Raw genomic sequence first — 17612 nt, forward strand, 5'->3', positions numbered from 1 at the left:
ATTTCAATTCGAAGATGTTATTTTGGACTGTGGCCCTGCACTTTTTATGTAGGACTTGCAAAAACTCCTCGAATAAAGTTGCAAATTTACAAAATTACCAAGAATTCATCTTTCCCATGGAAATAAAATTCAACTAAACTGATTAAAGCAGCATAAATGTAACAGTTAACTTTAAAAACCAACAGCTATTTAATTCAAATTACATCTTGCATCATTTTTGTCAATTTTTAAAATGACTCTTCATGTGAGTCATTAAATTTACTGATATTGATTTGCTAATCGCTTATTTACACAGACGACGCATCAGCGTCATGCCACCCAAGCATTTGGATCTCTACAGAATGCAGACACAGTCTGCATGACATGTAACCACAACAACATTAATTCTAATGATGCTACTTCATTGTGGGCGTAGCTTATTGCCAGTACGTATATATGTTCAGTATATCATGAGGCAGCACGTGTTGAATTGATTCTAACAAGCATTTTGAAACCTGTACAAGCCATGAATGTGTACATGAAAATAACAATAATCCCAGCAGCTTTGTTGTTAATACACACACCTGTACTGTGGTTCACTTAACTTGTACAACTAGAACCTGATGTGCTGAATATGCAGGATTTCATCTGCTGTAAAAGGTTATCATGAGATTCACAGTTACATGAAAGTGCATGTCTGAGCGTCATTACCAGAGGACAACATATTTCAATAGATCTTTATTTGCTAACCTCCATCACAAACCAAAGGATTCCAGCTCAGTCTGTCCTCTCCTGAGCAAATGAGCAAAAGTGTATTTTTGCTAATGTTTTCAAATATAAACTCCATGATGTACAGTTAATTTTACACATATTAAACTATGATGATAGCCTAGTCTCATCAAATGCATTTACTGAGGTTTCAGATGTGCGTGTGTGTGTGTGTGTGTGTGAGTGTGTGTGTGTGTGTGTGTGTGTGTGTGTGTGTGTGTGTGAGTTGGACAGATGTGGAATAAAAGCACTACTTTGCAGGTGTGCGTAAACACACATGACAGATGATGTGCGTAACTGTGTGTGTGCGCATATGAAATTTAATTGGCCCAAAAGAGTTGGGCTAGCCATCATACATCATTAAGACAAACATACACACACAAACACACACACACACACACACACACACACACACACACACACACACACACGTTTAGCAGGTTGCAAAAGTGCCACCTTGCCCAGGTGGTGCACATACACATTTAGCACGTTTGACACCTTGTAAAAACCCCAGGTGACCCAGAAGAAATCACAGATTGAAGACTGGAGGACAGGCGGAAGGGGGGGGGGGGGAGGTGGGAGGAGGAAGAGGAGGAGGTATCATGAGGAGGGAGGAAGACACACCTGTTATTAGCTTTTCACCAGACGGGCCGTTGAAGAGAAGGGAAGCAAAGAGAAGGACCAAGACGATAAGGACGGGACAGAAGGAGATCCTGAGAGAGAGACAGACAGAGATTGTCAGGCATTAATAATGGATGGAGATCCTTAGAGACCGTGTTCAGACATTAATAATAGATAAGACTCAGCTGGAGGGGGCAAGGAGGAACCTCAGCAGGATTTATCGGAGTAACAACAAGGAACAACTTGTATGATGCTCGTATCCTGAAATTAATTGCAGTGTACATTACTTCCACATACTTGGCCCGGGATGCAGATGTGGTTTGTTTTGGTTACAGTGTTTTTGGTCTTTTACCGCAGCGCACTGACATTTTCCCCTCCACTTCCTGGAAATCACCTCACTCTCACAGGAAGTAATGCAACAACTTTCATAGCCCGCCGCAACAGTTAATATGATTCGTGAGTGTGTGTGTGTGTGTGTGTGTATGTGTGTGTGTGAGAGAGAGAGAGAGCGAGAGAGAGGGAGAAAAAACACAACACTGTTAAAAACACAAAAGACAAGGGGTCATTTTAATTCAATGCTTGAAATGATCATCTGTCTGAATTCCTGGCTGATTTTAAATGAGCAGAGAGAAAGAGAGAGAGAGAGAGAGACAGAGAGAGAGACAGAGAGAGAGAGAAAAGTTATTTTCAGAGCCGTTTTTTTCTCCAGGACCAGCTAAATTCCACTCCAATCCATATAAAATGACAGAAAAACATTCCCTGAAAGAGCCCGGAGGTGGGGTTTAAACGCTCCTGATGAGAACGTGCCAGATTGAAAATCAGACAAACCAAAAACAGGCTGTATTTCCGCATGAGAGGAAGGACAAGAAGCGGGTGCATGCTAACAGTCCGGCGTGTGTGTTACACACATACTTTCACGTCAAAATATGAGCCAAAAATACAGATGCTTCTGCACACAAATGCTAAAACACACCTCAACATGCAGAACCTGGTGTGCTGCCAGGTCTTGGATGATATTAAGAGGAGAGAGGAGACACACTTTCTGTTGCATTGTCCTGCTCTCTCTCTCGCTCCATCTACACACAAGCAAATGAGAAGCACACTTATACTAAATGGGTGGCCTGATGGTGAATGACTGTCATTTAGCAACAAAGACCTCAGCTTGTTGTCCCTTCATACCCCCTCTCTCTCTCTTTCTCTCTCTCTCTCTGTTTCTGGCCAAAATGTGTAATTGTTAACACAAACACATCTCTTATCACACACGAATACATGCATGAAACACGCACGCACGCGCGCGCACACACACACACACACACACACACATCGTGTATATGGGTGTATAATTACAGTGAGTGAAGCAGCACTAAGGAATAATTACAGAGGCTGGTTGCTGTTGTTGTTTCCAACAAATAAAGCAGTACACAAACAAGATGGGGGGTGAGCGGCGGGTCAAGCCAGCTCATACAGCGCCATCTCCAAAATCGGAGTGTTCACTTTCTTTCTACACAGTCAAAAGTATGTGGACAGCTGGTGTCTAAAAGATGGTCAGAAGACACACCCGAGGTCGTCAAATAGCAACGATTGAATAGTCACCGACCTCCGTGTGTGATACTGACGTGGAGGTCACTTAGCTCTCTTTCCTGCCCCCATTTTTGGTCATAAACATCATTTTCACCTGTTTATTTAGGATTGCAAATGCTATGGGGTTTTCAGGATAGAGATAATTTAGAGAGAGAGTTGTTATCACAGATGTGGCAAAGAATTCCAGAATCAAAGTGAACAATAATACTATTTTCTGTATTCCTGTTTGCTGACGTGCTCTCTCGACCTGCAGGGCACTTCAAAAAATAACCACCTAAAAGCACAAAAAAGACCTTATCAGAGGAATGTGTCAGGGCACATGTGCTTGTTTCTGAGAGAACTTGTGTAAACTTAAATACACAAAAACAAATCACTAAGCCACATCAGCTTCAAGAGCGCCAATTAACTAACAATGCTATTATTTGTTCTATCACCCGTTCTTTCCTCACTTTCATTTTATCCATCATTTATCCAACTCTAAAAGTCCTCTTATCTCATTCTAACACTCCCTGTTGCCCAAACACACTCACACAGAGACACACACACACATACATAGAGGGTGCCCAGGCGGTCACCTGCGCTGAAGGTAAATGGAGTGTGAGGTTTTACTGGCACAGTGATTGCTGGGTACGACTCAGGAGGAAAGTAAGTGTTTGGTTTGTTTATGTGCTATCAGACAGCAGGTGGCAGAGTCAGCACGCTGCCTTCTGACCCACACCAGGGAGAGAGGTGTGCTAAGGTGCAGGCGGGCGGGGGGATGCGGATAAACTTCTCTTAAAAACGTATCCACAATGATTCTTGCAAGAGGCAGAAAACCTCCGTCTGAACAAGATGAACGTGGTACAGCAGTAAAGCGTGTCACATCATGCTTTTGCGGCCATCTTGAGAAAATAATCCCATCGCAAGATCCACTTCCTGATTAATCGCCCTGTTTTGACGCATCGACCCAACAGCACACAATCTTGACAGAGAAAACAAGTTTGAGGTATCAAAAATGATCCGACTGTTGGCTTAAAGACTTGATGTTGGATCATCTTACACGCCTCATCTTCTCTGGATTGAGCTCAGAATGATTAAACATTTACTTTGGCGTTAACACTCTTCCATGTAATCAAAGAGCCTGTATGTTATAGACTGCTCCATCATCTTAATGTTAGGCTTTCAGTGCTGCGTCTACAAATTGGGTGATTCTGAGATCAAACGCTTTCAACTGCTCGCATCTGTACTTTGTACAGAAAAAAAAGTAATTAAACCTCAAGATAAAATGGTACAAAATGTTGTTAGTGACACTAAAGCATCAGATAATAACATTTAATCTAAATATCTGCAATTCACAAAGTTCGCGTGATATCAAGGTGGACAGGGGACAAAGGAGCTTTACAGGAAATAACTATGAAGGTGTTTGTTTATAGCGGTGATTTAATTGTGCTGTCGAGAAATCGAACTCACGGACAGAGAGAGGTGAGAGGCGTCAGAATGTGTGTGTCTGCCTGAATCTGCAGAAGCATGTGTCTGTGTGTCAGTAAATATCTGGCAAAGACTGAGTGTGTGTGAAGCAGGAGGTGAGGTGTGAGGTTATGAGTGTCCCTCTGTGTCAGCGAGAGAGGGGGGAGAGAGAGGAAGGAAGAGGGGAGACAGTCACTTACATCCAGAATAAAGAAGAGATGAAGGATAAACGAATGAAAGAATGACCCAATAAAATCATGCTTTCACAGACGCATTTACGGGATAAATCACACTACAACCTTGAATCAAATATTTTTTCTTGGCATTATGTGACAGATCCTCATATGTTCCTTCTAGACATGTTTACTTCAGCTAGACTGAGCTTTAACATCTGATTACCCTGGTACGTCTGTGCATTCATGCTTTTAGTGTGTGTGTGTCTCTTTGTGTGCGTTTAATTATCTAACAACCCAATTACTCGCCATGCTTTTACCTTAAACCTCTTCTCTGGTTAAACAGGAGCCTGGCTCGGCCTCCGGCGCTTCCTCCCGTGCTCGGCTGAAGGCCCGGGCCGGGGTGGGAGGTGCGTTTCAATTAAAGAAGCTTTAATTGACCAAACACGCACAAACCCCCTACTTTCTCCTTGCTTGATTAGAATAATTCAAACTAAACTAATATTTTTCACATTCTTTTGTTTATCATTCATCAGGAATTATGAAATTAATACGGGTGTGCAAAAATGCTCAAAGGTTGATTATTTTTTTCATCTTTTATCTGTGATTTTTATGAAATGAAGTCAATAAACTGTTTGTTGATGCTCCTTTCCCCCCGTCCAAGGTTTATTCCAACGTGCCAAAGGCTATCATCGTAATACCCCGTGCAAATATGGCCACATTATTTCACTGAGCATAGTTTGATCCCCAAAGTGATGGCTACTGGAAAGTCTGCCCCTCCATGCTGCCTGTCACATTGTGTACAAAAAGGACACGGGTCAATGGGTAGATGTGCGAGGGGAAAAAAAGAAAGAAAAAAAGCAGCACAGAACTGCTTTCACTAAGTTGTTTTTTGCTCTTTTATCCTTTGTTTGTATGTATTGTTTGTGTTGGGATTTTTTATTTGGCAACTCCGTGTCCCTTGTCATGCCTTTTTTGGCTTGGCTACAAGGCGTTAATGAAAGCATTTCAAGCAAACATGTTGATTTTTGTTTCCATGGGGATCCAGAAGGCCAGACAATGTCACAGAGGCTTCGGCCAACAGACTGTTGGAAAACACTGTGGCTTTTCTCTTCATACATCCCCCTCTAACTCACTTGTGTCCCTTTATTTCTCCTCTATCGCTGTTGCATCAACTTTCTATGTGCCTGTCTTTGTGCAGCACTCTTTAGCTTTATTTGCGTATCATCACCTAACTGACCGATCTTTTCTGTTCATACCCCGTGTCCACGTAATCTGTTTCTCTCTCCAACTTTTCGTCTCTTTCCTCCTCTGTTCCTGACCCTCTCTTTCCTTTTCACTAGCTTTCTTCCTTTGTTGTTATTTATGTGTGAAGGGCTGTGATAAATAATACAAACACAGCAGTATGCGTTTGAGAGATGAACGCCAGCTCTCTGATAGCATTGTTAGCCTCTCCACCTCTCCTCACTCCGCTGCACATCCAGCTCCAGGCTTTCTTCCCCCCTCTCCATCCAGGCCTCCAGCCAGGAAGGTGGATTCAGGGCCAAGTCAGGCCAGGACGGAGGCTTCATTGTGGGGCTGCTAGAGGAGTAGGAGCAGGGATCCTGGCCAAGCCCAAGACCCAAGACCCTGATCTGGTTTGCCAGCCGGCCCTCTGACGGGCCTTCGTGGCTGGGCACAACATCAGGGCAAGAGGGGAGGTGGAGGCTGGAGGTCTCAGCAGCAGCAATGGCAGTGGCTAGATTAAGACCTTTTCTTAGAATCAGCACAATAGAGGAAGTCTAGACACACGCGCGCACGCACGCACGCACGCACACACACGCACACACGCACACACACACACACACACACACACACACACACACAACCTCTATTCAACTCTGTCCATGTCCCCACCAGAGGCATAAAACATGAATAAATACATGAGCACTCCATAGGACTGATAAAAAAAAAACATGAATTACAGAGACTGAAAGAACGAATTGTCAATTGAAAAAAAAAGGGAACAGATGAATAATTTTGATGGTTGTAGTAATTGTGATGGGAGGGAAAAAGAGAAGGGAAAGGAGGAGGAATTATGGAAATCCTCAAAGTCCCTGAGAAGAGTAAGGAATAATTCTGAAAAGTTAAAGAGCCAAGTTCTGATGCTTCAATGGCAGAAGTGTTTTAGTGGTGACAAGTCTATTAGGAGGAGCCCGCTCGTGTGACTTCTCAAAATCCTCCACCAGGCAGCAAACTAAAACAGACACCAAATCAGAGGAGGGGGGAATACAAGACGTGAAAAAAGAAATTCAAAGGATAGAAAGAAAGTTTGACGTCGGGACAACACTCCTTCCTGGAAGCTCAGAAACATAATTCCATGACTGCGGTCGCTATACTATTACAGTCAGTGGTTCTTCCACGGGGTTCGCAAGGTCACGCTGCCTGATGGTTGTATGAAAAAACAAATATTCTAGGCAGTCAAACATTTTTGTTGTGTTTTTTGGGTTTTTTTTTAGCAGTCTTACACCTGTAGCAGTGATATCATTTGTCTTGACATGGATTTGATTGAGTGTGTGAAAGCCAACATTTGCCTGAACAAAAAAAACCAAAAAAAAAAACAAGAGTCCCAAATCTTTTAATTAAAAAGAGTTGTTCAACGAGGCCTATAAGACGTAATATGAGAATGCTGTTGTTGTTTGGTACCCTGAAGTGTCACTTGATCAACACATGTTGGATGCTGGGCTCCAGAATTAAAGTTGCACGTGGAAACATTTGCCTCTGAACATATTAAAAAATGGTAAAAAGTGGTGGACATAGTGAAGGCAAAAAAAACAACAAAAAGACAAAAACAAAACAACAACCACCACACGATGTACTTGTTTCCTGTCCAGCTGTACTGTTAGAAACCACAGGTGTTGTGTTTTCACCCTCGTCTGACTGGAAGCAGGATTATGCAAAAATTAGCAAACTGACTTTAAAGGCATTTTGTGGAAGGCTGAAGCAGGACGGAGGAGGAACCCATGACGTTTTGACAGATATCTGTTTTCCAAAAAAAAAAAAAAAAGGTCAGAAAACATGATGAATATCAAGAAAAGAAAAGAAAAAGAGTAGATTATTACAAGTAAACTCGGGTGGCTACATGGAATCGGAGGTATTGTGACAGTCGTGTGGGAAAGGAAAGCTCAGAGAAGAGAGAGTGGATGGTGTCTATCAAAGTTCAGCTAAATAAACCCTCGCCTGCCCGCTGCGACACACTGTGTGTTACTTTATTGAGCGCTGTTCATTTTTCTTTGTGTCAGTAATGCCGGTGTTTTTGGCCACAGAGGAGAAAAGAGAAGCCCAGATACCTGATAATGTCTGCAATAAGACCTTTTTAGCACCTCTTACCTCTTCACCTGCACTACGGTACTTCTGTAGCCAGTGTGTGTGTGTGTGTGTGTGTTTGCATCACTGCTCTCAGAAAGGACCCCAGGACCCTCCTCGACAGTGAGAGCTTTTAGCTCTTCTTCACTAATGTCCTGAATAATGGCATCTTGATGGAGAGAGAATAGACAAAAAAAAGAGGAGAAAGAGAGAAAAGCGTAGAAAGAGAGAAGCCTCTGCATCCATCTGTCTTTACCTCCATCAGTTGAAGGCCCGTCATTATTCCTTCTCTCTCTCTGCCTTTCTATTGTCATTACTCCCTTTTTGTCTCTTTTTTCGTCATGATGATGATGAGCCAGAGAGATTTTACTTGCTCCCGTAAAAAGTCTGTCCACATGTAAAGAGTCCGTCCCGCCGTGACCCGACAACCTTTCAGCAAACATTGTGGCGTTATTTAGAAAGAAAGAGGACAGAAATGCTTTTTAGCAACATGAAGGAGCAGCATCACTAATGGCTGCTAGATGTGCCTCCTCAAAACCTCCATCCAGTCACACACAAGTTTAGATCTCACGATTTAATTCCTCTTCTCTGATGTGGAGGTGCTTGATTGACAGGTCAGCCCTGATTGTTCCAACAAGCTCAGGGTGCAGGCGGACCAAAGTCCCCAGGCGTGGCCATAGCTGGGTGACAGCGAGGAGGCTAACAACAACCATCCACAACACAACATGTGACAGGCATTAAACTCTGCTAGTGTTCTTGCTTTCACTGCAACATCTCATCAGTGCTTCGTTCCAACCATCCCATACGCCACACTAGCTTCTTGTACGTTACGCTACAAGCCTACGGGTTTTTTTTTTTTTATAGTGCAGTGACGCTAACATCTGGTAGGTGAATCATTCCAGTTTGGATTTAAGTACACACTTTTGTCAAAGCGGCGGTTAGAAACATTTAACAGCGAGCTCCTGCCTGCCTGCTGAGGATACTCCTCCCTCTTTCTAGTCACTTTTACTATGGCCACTAGGTGGCATCTATCACCTCATACGGGTTGTAGCATCTTGCAATCAATAGGTTCATTTTTTCCTTTGGAGGACAGCATCAGTACATGAGAAAATAACCAGTTATTTTATTTCTCCTCTGAGAAACATGTTGGGTCCTAATAGACGAGTGTACAGCTTTTTGTCTGCTGTTTTCAATTTTTCACTCGAAGGAAAATCTCAGACTTTTGTGTTTGTAACCTGGAGACAGTTCAGGGTGACCACTCACACAGCTTCCTCTCCTGTTTGTTTGACAGAATCAAGTTCTCACACACACTTTCTCTCTCTCTTTCTCTCGAACCTCCATTCATAATCAGGTTCCACATTTGTTCACAAACGCTCCTTGGTGGTGGTGGTGGTGGTGGTGGTGTGTGTTTGTGTGTGTGTGTGTGTGGGGGGGGGGGTCATTGCCACATCAGGCAAGTAAACACAGGAAGCTCCATGAGTTAAACATTAATACATTTATTTTCTCCTCCTGGCTAAAAAAACAAATGCGGGAAATATTTTATCAGAATTCATGTAAGTCCAAGTGTCACGATCCCCCAAGGTTCAGATGTTTTTTGCATCTGGTGGCTCTCAATTAGCAGCGCCTCCTCTTTTCAGTTTTATACACACACACACACACACACAAATATTTATCATAAAGCTCCAACCTCTCTTTTTCATCTATAAACTGGCTTGTTTTGCATTCCTATGGATTCAGCAGCGCGCCGTCCTCTTAGCGCGCACCCTGACAGTTCCAGAGGCTCGTGAGCCTGGGCTGCTCTTTTGTTTGACTTCCAAGTTTTATTGTCTCTTCCTCAACGTCCCACGTTTCATCCTCACAGACGCGATATTCAAGTTCATTTACCAAACTAACAAAATGGCATCCCCCAGGGCGCCTCCGTGCAAATAGGTCACATCCTTTCCAGCGCATTGTTAAGTGGGAAAACGAGGCTTTGTGTGTGAGTGAGTGAGTGTGTGTGAGTGAGTCTGTGTGTGTGTGTGTGTGTGTGCCACTGTGGCGAAGTCCCGGTGCCGCGTCCGTGCCAAATAACTGGGCAGAGATCATTAGAAGAACGGGGCCTGCTCGCTTCGGCATGCAAGGACAACTTGAGCACGGAACACCTTCATCTCCTCGGGGGGAAATGTCGGGCGCATATTTATGCCTCTTAATTCTCTAAAAAGTCGAATTACACCGCATAAAACCGCCGTGTTGCGTGTGAATAATTGTGCAGGTTCGTGCTGATGCCTTTCATTCACGAAGCGAGGAAGGAGGGGAGCTGCTGGAGCTCTTTAGACTGAACAAGAGTGAAGGAATTCGGATCAATTTAGACCTACGACCTCGTATGAAAAAACGTTTTTTTTTTGTTTTTAATTTAATGTTTACCCTCTCTCCTCTGCAAAAATAATAATAATAAAACACGCAGCAGTAAAATCAGTAGCTGCCAATAATATTTCGATCTAAACGCTTTTTGAATTATAATAAAAAAAATTGCTATAATTCAGGCCTCGCGGTCATTTTTTGTCTGTTTTTTTTTTTTTTTAATTCGCCCCACAGCGACGGACCCACCCGCCCCGTGGAGTTGCCCACCTGCTTCTATTATTTGAAGAGGACACACACGCACACACGCACGGCCTCTCCTCGCTCCGCACTATTCACCTGCGCCTGGATTTACTCGGTCCTGGGACTTGTTGCGCCCCTCGGATCGTTCCGCTTTGCCCCCCCCCCCAGAGCAGATCAGTCCAGCCCTCACCCTGCAGGAAAGTCATGTTCCAAACAAGAATAAAATCACTTACAATTTTATTTCATCAACTACAATTTTTTAGAACTTTTTATACATACGTATATATACGAGATCAAATTAAGGGGGGGGGGGACAATCAAACAAGTTTGCAATAAATCTTAATAAAGCGCAGACGTCAACTCGAAGGCCTTTCAAACCGCACAGACGTGAGTCTTCTTGTGAATCAGGTGGAGACTCACGCAGCTCCACCCTGCTGGAGTGTCCATGAGCAAAACTCCCCTACCTGGCCCTCATCTGTGCTCCACGTTTTTATTCATTCCCTACTCCCCCCCCCCCCCCCTCTACTTTTACTTTATTTTTTTAGGCCCCTTTGTATCACGGGTCACTTCCTGTCACAAACCTCACTTTTCTGTCTGTGTGTGACGGGCGACAGCGAGGACGCGAGGACAGCAACAGATAAAAATAAAAGCAGGAGTTTATTGAAACTTCGAGTGGCCTTCAGTCTCAGGTCATCAGATCCACGCAAACAAGGAAATCAATCACCAAATTAGACTATTTTTTCTTTTACAAAACAAAAAACCTGTCCATTTTGTGTTAATTAACTTATCAGGCAATTGGAGTAGAGCGAGCTCGAGGGCTGGTCTAATCAGTGGAATTACGGGATGTTTCTAATCACGGGTTTTAATTTTAAAATGCCCTCCCTCTTGGTTCTGGAGTAAAGAGAGACTGACAGAAGCCGAACCCGCCAAAGTGTCTGCAGGAGAAGACTCTAAAAGTGCGAGGAGCGAACCTGCCTGAGCCTCCTCTCTCCTCCCTCTGCCTCTCCGCTCTGAGGGCGCGCTGTTTTCTGGGGGGGCTCCTTATAAATTAAATCCAACGTCCCCTCTTCCTCCTCCTTATTGGTCAGGTGCAGCCGTTACCTCACTCCGGCCCCGGTGACGCAGCGTCTTCACGTATCCTTCATGTGCGTCCCTTCTTGTTTCTTGTTGACGGTCTTGTGGTCTGTCAGAGGGAGACGGCTGAGTGCGCCGGACGGACCCGGAGCGCTCGATACTAAACACTTCCCATCCCCGGAGGAGAGCGGCGCACAAGAGCAACCCCCCCCCCCCCCTATCTCTCGCTACATCTCACTCTCTCTCTCTCTCTCTCTCTCCCTCTCTCTCTGCCACACACACTTTCTCCATGATCGTCTCCTCTTCCTCCCGCACACACAGTCACGCCCGCGACCACGCGCGCTCCGTCTTCGCTGCCGTGGTGAATTCTGGTCTCAGCGGCAGATCCCGACTCCTGCGGTCGCGCTTTCTTCGACAAAAGGGACTTGGAGAACAGCTCAAGTGAGTAACAAACCCCCCTCACCCCCCACTCCTGACACTCGCCGCCTTGGGTCTTGCCTTTCTTGCTGCGTGTGCGTGCGTGTGTGTGTGTGTATCTTGTCCGAGTGTGAAGGTTAAATCTCTGAGTAACTTGTCCAGCGTCCGTTCAGGCGGACGCGGAGGGTTTAGTTTTATTTTGGAATTTGTCCCACAGCCACTTGTGTTATTTTGGTGTTTGTGCGACCTGATGGAGCTGCACGCGTGGACTAAAGTTTAGTTAACAACTAAAAATACTTCCCTCTCACCGCTAACTGCTGCCTGGGTTTACGCACCTGCCGCTACTTTTTGTTGTTGTTGTTGTTGTTGTTGTTGTCTTTTCTTGCGCCTCAGGAAGTCGCAGCAGGTTTTAAAAGGACTGGTGTTGCTCCTTTTACGAAGTCCTTTAAGCAAACTCGTGCCACCGAGGGCGTCCAAACAATCCCACAACTACACGATCGACTTGATTCATTTACATCTTTCCTCCTTTCCCAGCGGTCGCAGGAGCGCCGGAGCCTCCTAACAGGCGGTGCTAAGCGGCGTGTGAGGGGCAGATTTGTGCAACGTGGGACAGTCTCGTGCCGTCGTGGACTAATTGTAGTTTGGGACTATAAACACTTGCTATATTTGCCGTGCGTAAAAGTAACAACTCCTGTTCCGAGGCGCTTTGGTTCTCGCCGAGCGCACGCAGAAGGCTCCTGTCGCAACCTGAGTTTAAAGACATTTCAGATCATAAAAGATTACAAAGCGATGCTGGAGGGAAGAAAGTGACGTGCAAATTAAGACATTTGTGAATGTACTTTTTTTTTTTTAAGAAAAAAACCCGAGCTGGGTTAAGATGGGAAATCAGTTCAAGCCATGAAATGAAGGTAAGTTTTGGTTTGTGACTTCTCATTTCACTTCGCAGCACCGGAGCTATTTACTCCTTCAGATTAAAACCAAAGTTTCTGTTCTAGGACCTTAACCACACACACTCTCACATCTCCTTCAGTGCTCTGGTTCACACATTTCTATTTAAACTCAAGATAGTTTCTGCTCCTGCTTGTGTGTGTGTGTGTGTGTGTGTGTGTGTGTGTGTGTGTGTGTGTGTGTGTGTGTGTGTGCGCGCTTCTTTGACTGTGGCTCATGGAAAAGGTTACCAAGCGCCCTTGCCTTGTGATTTACTACAGGAAACGTTTGCGTTGAGAAACCCTCAATCTGACCTCACACACACTCTCCCTTGTGTGTGTAATGTTTGGAAACCATTAATGCAAACACAAAGCAATGCATATGCTGTATGTGGGTCACTGCCGGCAACTGAACACCTCTGGTCTAACTCACTCTCTAACTAACCCTTCTCCCTCGCATAGAAACGCTTTCATTTGGCTCTGCAGGGGCGCTACAGGATCTCATTTGGTTCCTTGCATGTGTGTATTCTCTCAAATCAGGCGTTAATTCGTTTTGACACTGGAGTGAAGGCGCCCCATGAACGCGGACATACTGTTGTCAGAGGCAGCTTTCATTTGTGAAACATTTCCGTAGACTTGACCCTGAAATCACTTGTAAAACAGATGCAAACATGTAGCTGCCAGGATGCATGAGCACATATTCACGTCTGCCATTCACCCGGCTTTTAATGTTTTGGCCTCAGTCCATTTATTACGACACCTTAAGATTAGAATATGATGCACTTTCTGGATTTTGTATCATCATTAGTCAAGTTATAGGTCAAATCTTTAGATATGGATGGAGCCGGCTCATCAACAACAAGTAATGCCTTCTTTTCCTAGCAGAGAATAACAGAGAGCCTGTCGATTCATCGCAGCTCCCCACAAGATACAGAAATCAAGGTTACACCTCAGGGGACGATGAGGAAAGGGGAAATTATTTTGGTTATTATCTGTTGCTTCTCAGCGGGAAAATCTCCTTGAACTATTTTAAAGAGTGTGTTTTCCCTCACAGTGATTCCCTCGGCTGTTGGACAAGAAACACACATACACAAGGAGTGATTTTTGAATTTTGCTCAGTGTGTATTTGATAAAAGTGGTTGCAGCGTTTGCTTCTGACAAGTGTTTTGGTTTGACTTGTTTGAATATAATGAAAAGGTGCACCTCAGACTCAAGAGGTTTCACTCCAGAAGGACACTGCACCGATTTCATAAATATCATTTAATGTCTTATGAACTTTAAAAAAATATAAAAGAATGATGAAGCTGTGAAATGCGACCAGCTATCAAGTAAACTGCTGATTTATCACACACATATATATATATATATATATATATATATATATATATTTATATATACATATATATATATGTGTGTATGTATGTATGTATGTAATTCTTTTGACTGTAAAGCCCAGTGTTAAAAAAGCAATTATGGCAAATTATATAAATTTTTAGATGGTAAAAACTTGTGTAAATATTTTCTTTTAAATAAATCCAAAACTTAGTCAAATTGTAACTCATTAAAAAAAAAACTGACACTTTCCACCAAGAATCAGTAAAATTTCCCTTTGTGTTTCCCGTTGACTACGCAGCTCCAGCGCTCCTCCTGCTCCTGCGTGAGGACCCCTGGTCATGTCTGTTTAGCTGCCCTGCGTGATGCCTGATCATGACAGCGCCACCCTCCTAACAAGACAGACCAAACGCCGACGTGTCGACATTGGGGTGAAAAGGACTGTAAGCAGCGCGATATTCAACCGCGCCAGGGACGCCCTGCTCGACAGCATGAACCAATCGCACAGCCCCGATCAGGATGGAGACTGCTCATTGGTCGGTCACGGCCACGGGGGCGCCAATGGTGATGGTGAGAAGTCGAACGTCCTGCGGAAGTTACTGAAGAGAGCCAACTCATATGAAGACTCCATCATGCCTTTCCCTGGTGCGACCATCATCTCTCAGTTACTGAAGAGCAACATGGGGAAGAATGGAGGCAGTGACTCGGGCTTTCAGGTACACAATCATTCACACTGTGTTGAGTCAGCTCCTGTTGAGTCAGGTCACATGACTCCTCCTCTCCTCTGTTACAGGGCAGCGGTGCTCTGTCCAGCGGAGGTTCAGAGATCCAGGCTGAAGACGCCTGCAGCAACTCCTCCTCCCGGGACAGAGACAGCCCCTCTGACTGCCTCTCGCCTGGGCCTCCTCTTCCACCTCCTTCTTCGTCCTCTTTTGGGCGACCACTACCTCCTTCTAACTCCCATGCTCCCGCTCAGCCCCTCTCCCTCTCCTCCTTTGACTTGGATCGGCTGTCAGATGAGCACCTCCGCGCCAAGAGGGCCCGTGTGGAAAACATAATCCGCGGTATGAGTCACTCGCCGCTGGTCCGCCCCAACGCCGGCGACCACAATCAAGACAGCAACAACGAAAACAGCAGCAACCACAGCAGCAGTAATGACCACAGAGGTGACGGCACCGGCAGCCACAACCACAGCCGGAGTGACTGCCCGTCCTCCCTCCTGAGCTCTCCGGGATCCCGGGGCGGCGTTGTCAGTGTTGGGGAGGTTTATCGGGAGAATAAGAGGAAGCAGCGCCTGCCTCAGCAGCAACACAGCTTCACTCAGATGGTGTGTTCAAGGCAGGAGCAGAGGCAGGAGGAAAGACGGCAGCTAAAACTGCAGCTGGAGGACATGCAGGTTAGTGACAGACAGTAGAAAGAGGAGAAGGGACAGACTCAGTCTTCAGCACATCTAGCAATGGAAGGTACTGATAAGATTTGAAGACAACTAGTATCTTTAACATTTTCTGTCCTCTTATTGTTCAGAAGCAACTGCGTCAACTCCAGGAGAAGTTCTACCAGATCTACGACTCTGAGACAGAGGAAGAGGAGGAGAACGGAGAGAGTGGGGAGGCCGACAGAGGAGGTGAAAGAGAGGAGGACGGTAACCTGTCAGAGGACAGTATCCGCTCTGACGGCCTGGAGGAGAGGCACAGGGACAGAGGAGGGCACAGCCATGATGACCTATCAGAATTAGATCCAGGCCTGTTCCTGGACCGAGCACGAGCGCTGCTCCGAGAACAGGCCTTGATGGACGGAGAAATTGAAGAAGATGTGGAGGGCAGGGAAGAGGAGGAAAGGAGTGGCGAGAGGGTGATAAAGAGGAGAGGAGGAGGAGCAGCAGGAGGGAGACAGTTAGCAGAGACACTGAAGCAGGAGTTGAACTGTGCTGTGTCCCAGGTTGTCGACACCGTCGTCAAGGGCTTCTCATCGCCCAAGCAGGCCGCCAGTCACCATCATGGCTGCCACAGTAGTACGCCAGCCGCCCCTTCCTCTTCATCTAACTCATCCTCTTCCTGTCCTCCACCTTTCGGCCCCCTCCCTTCTCTCACCCCGGACTCACGCTTTGGCAGTGGTGCCCTAGCCCTCAGTCTGAATGGCGATGGCAGCCCCACCCCAAATTACCACTCCTCCAATCAGAGGCTGCACTGCTTCAGTGACGTCATCGTCCCAAGCCCGCTGGATTCGTTCAACAGCTTGAGTGGCAGACTGAGCGGTGTGCCAACACCTAACGATCAAACAGAGGCACTGCCACTGGTGGTGCGCAAGAGCGCCGGAGGAGGTGGAGGAGACAACAACAACCCCTCGCTGCCCCCTCCTCCACCTCCTCATCACGCCTCCCTCCACCCTTCACCCCTGACAGCCTCACTCGGGTTCAGCCCACCATCCTTTCGCCACCCGTTCCCTCTTCCCCTTATGGGTTACCCCTTTCACAGCCCTTTGGGTTCACATGGGGGTGGAGCAGGCTACCCCCCAGGGCCCAAGGACCACCATCGGTCCTCGCCAGATTCCATGGACATGGCCCGGGAGAGTGTCAGCCTCAGAACCAAAATGGCCACCCTTGCAGGAGGCCATCTCAGTCACCACCACAACCGGCAGAGCTCCCCGAGCCAGCACGGGCCGGAGGGCCTGTCCCTGTCCCTCATCAAGTCAGAGTGTGGGGACCTGACAGACATGGCCGACATCTCGCCCTACTCAGGGGGCACCGTATCCTTGTTACTGTGAGATTGTGTGTGTGTGTGAGAGAGAGACAGTGTGTATGTTCCTGCTTTAAACCTCCAGCATCAGAGCACAAACTAGGATTTTAATCTGGAGATTGAGATTTGATTATATCCAAAATGGTTCTACTACATTAAAATCCACATTAATCCAGGGTAATTTCTGCTTTCTTTTTGTAATTTAATACCCTCCCGTGTGGTAAGATTCAAATCATCTGGGCATAACTTGCCTTCAGCTTTATTGTTGTGTTTCAGTTAAAAAAAAATAACATTTGCACTTGGGAGGAATTGAAATCTCCACATTTTTAATGCGGTCAATCAACATTTTAGAGGCGACAGCAACAGGCAGTTGCCACATAAAAGTCTTTTATATCAATTTATCAATTTATATAGCTTTTAATTGGTTCCCCCGTCTAACCCTCTTGTTTCCACGCTGAGTGGGGAAGATGAAACAGGGCACGCCGCTTCTTGCAAGAGGGGGAAGATTAAACAGGTCGCACGCTACTCTCTCTAGCTCTTTTAAGTCTGTGGAGCAGGTTGTGGTGTTTAGAGGTGCTGAGAAAGGCTACTGAGCTCTCTCTTCCACGTGCGCCGCCCCCCCCCCCCCCCACACA

The 17612-nt window shown here is 45.7% G+C and overlaps 1 protein-coding gene and 1 long non-coding RNA gene across 9 annotated transcripts in view; one reads left to right on the plus strand and one right to left on the minus strand.

Annotated features, from left to right (window-relative positions):
- Window positions 1–17612, minus strand: part of LOC147272741 (uncharacterized) — a 108733-nt gene that overhangs the window by 31800 nt on the left and 59321 nt on the right. For 3 of the 7 annotated variants that reach the window (XR_015112277.1, XR_015112275.1, XR_015112274.1), the window contains exon 5: window positions 1372–1460. The exons of the other annotated variants lie outside the window; for them this stretch is intronic. This is a non-coding gene — a long non-coding RNA (uncharacterized LOC147272741). The remainder of the gene's footprint in view (window positions 1–1371; window positions 1461–17612) is intronic. 7 annotated transcript variants of the gene reach the window in all.
- prox1a (prospero homeobox 1a) overlaps window positions 11475–17612 on the plus strand; it is a 30068-nt gene continuing 23930 nt past the window's right edge. The window contains exons 1-4 of one of the 2 annotated variants that reach the window (XM_086200554.1): window positions 11475–12008; window positions 14544–14958; window positions 15036–15638; window positions 15767–16987. In XM_086200554.1, coding sequence (XP_086056680.1) covers window positions 14608–14958; window positions 15036–15638; window positions 15767–16987 — 2175 coding nt within the window. In that variant the 5' untranslated portion in view covers window positions 11475–12008; window positions 14544–14607. Of the gene's footprint in view, window positions 12009–12778; window positions 12893–14543; window positions 14959–15035; window positions 15639–15766; window positions 16988–17612 lie in introns of those variants that run through there. The other variant, XM_086200561.1, reaches the window with a different exon arrangement.

Source organism: Aulostomus chinensis, chromosome 1 (genome assembly GCF_037954235.1).
Source record: "Aulostomus chinensis isolate RoL2024-O1b breed Wild chromosome 1, RoL_Achi_v1.0, whole genome shotgun sequence".
In the NCBI taxonomy this organism is placed as follows: Eukaryota; Metazoa; Chordata; class Actinopteri; order Syngnathiformes; family Aulostomidae; genus Aulostomus; species Aulostomus chinensis.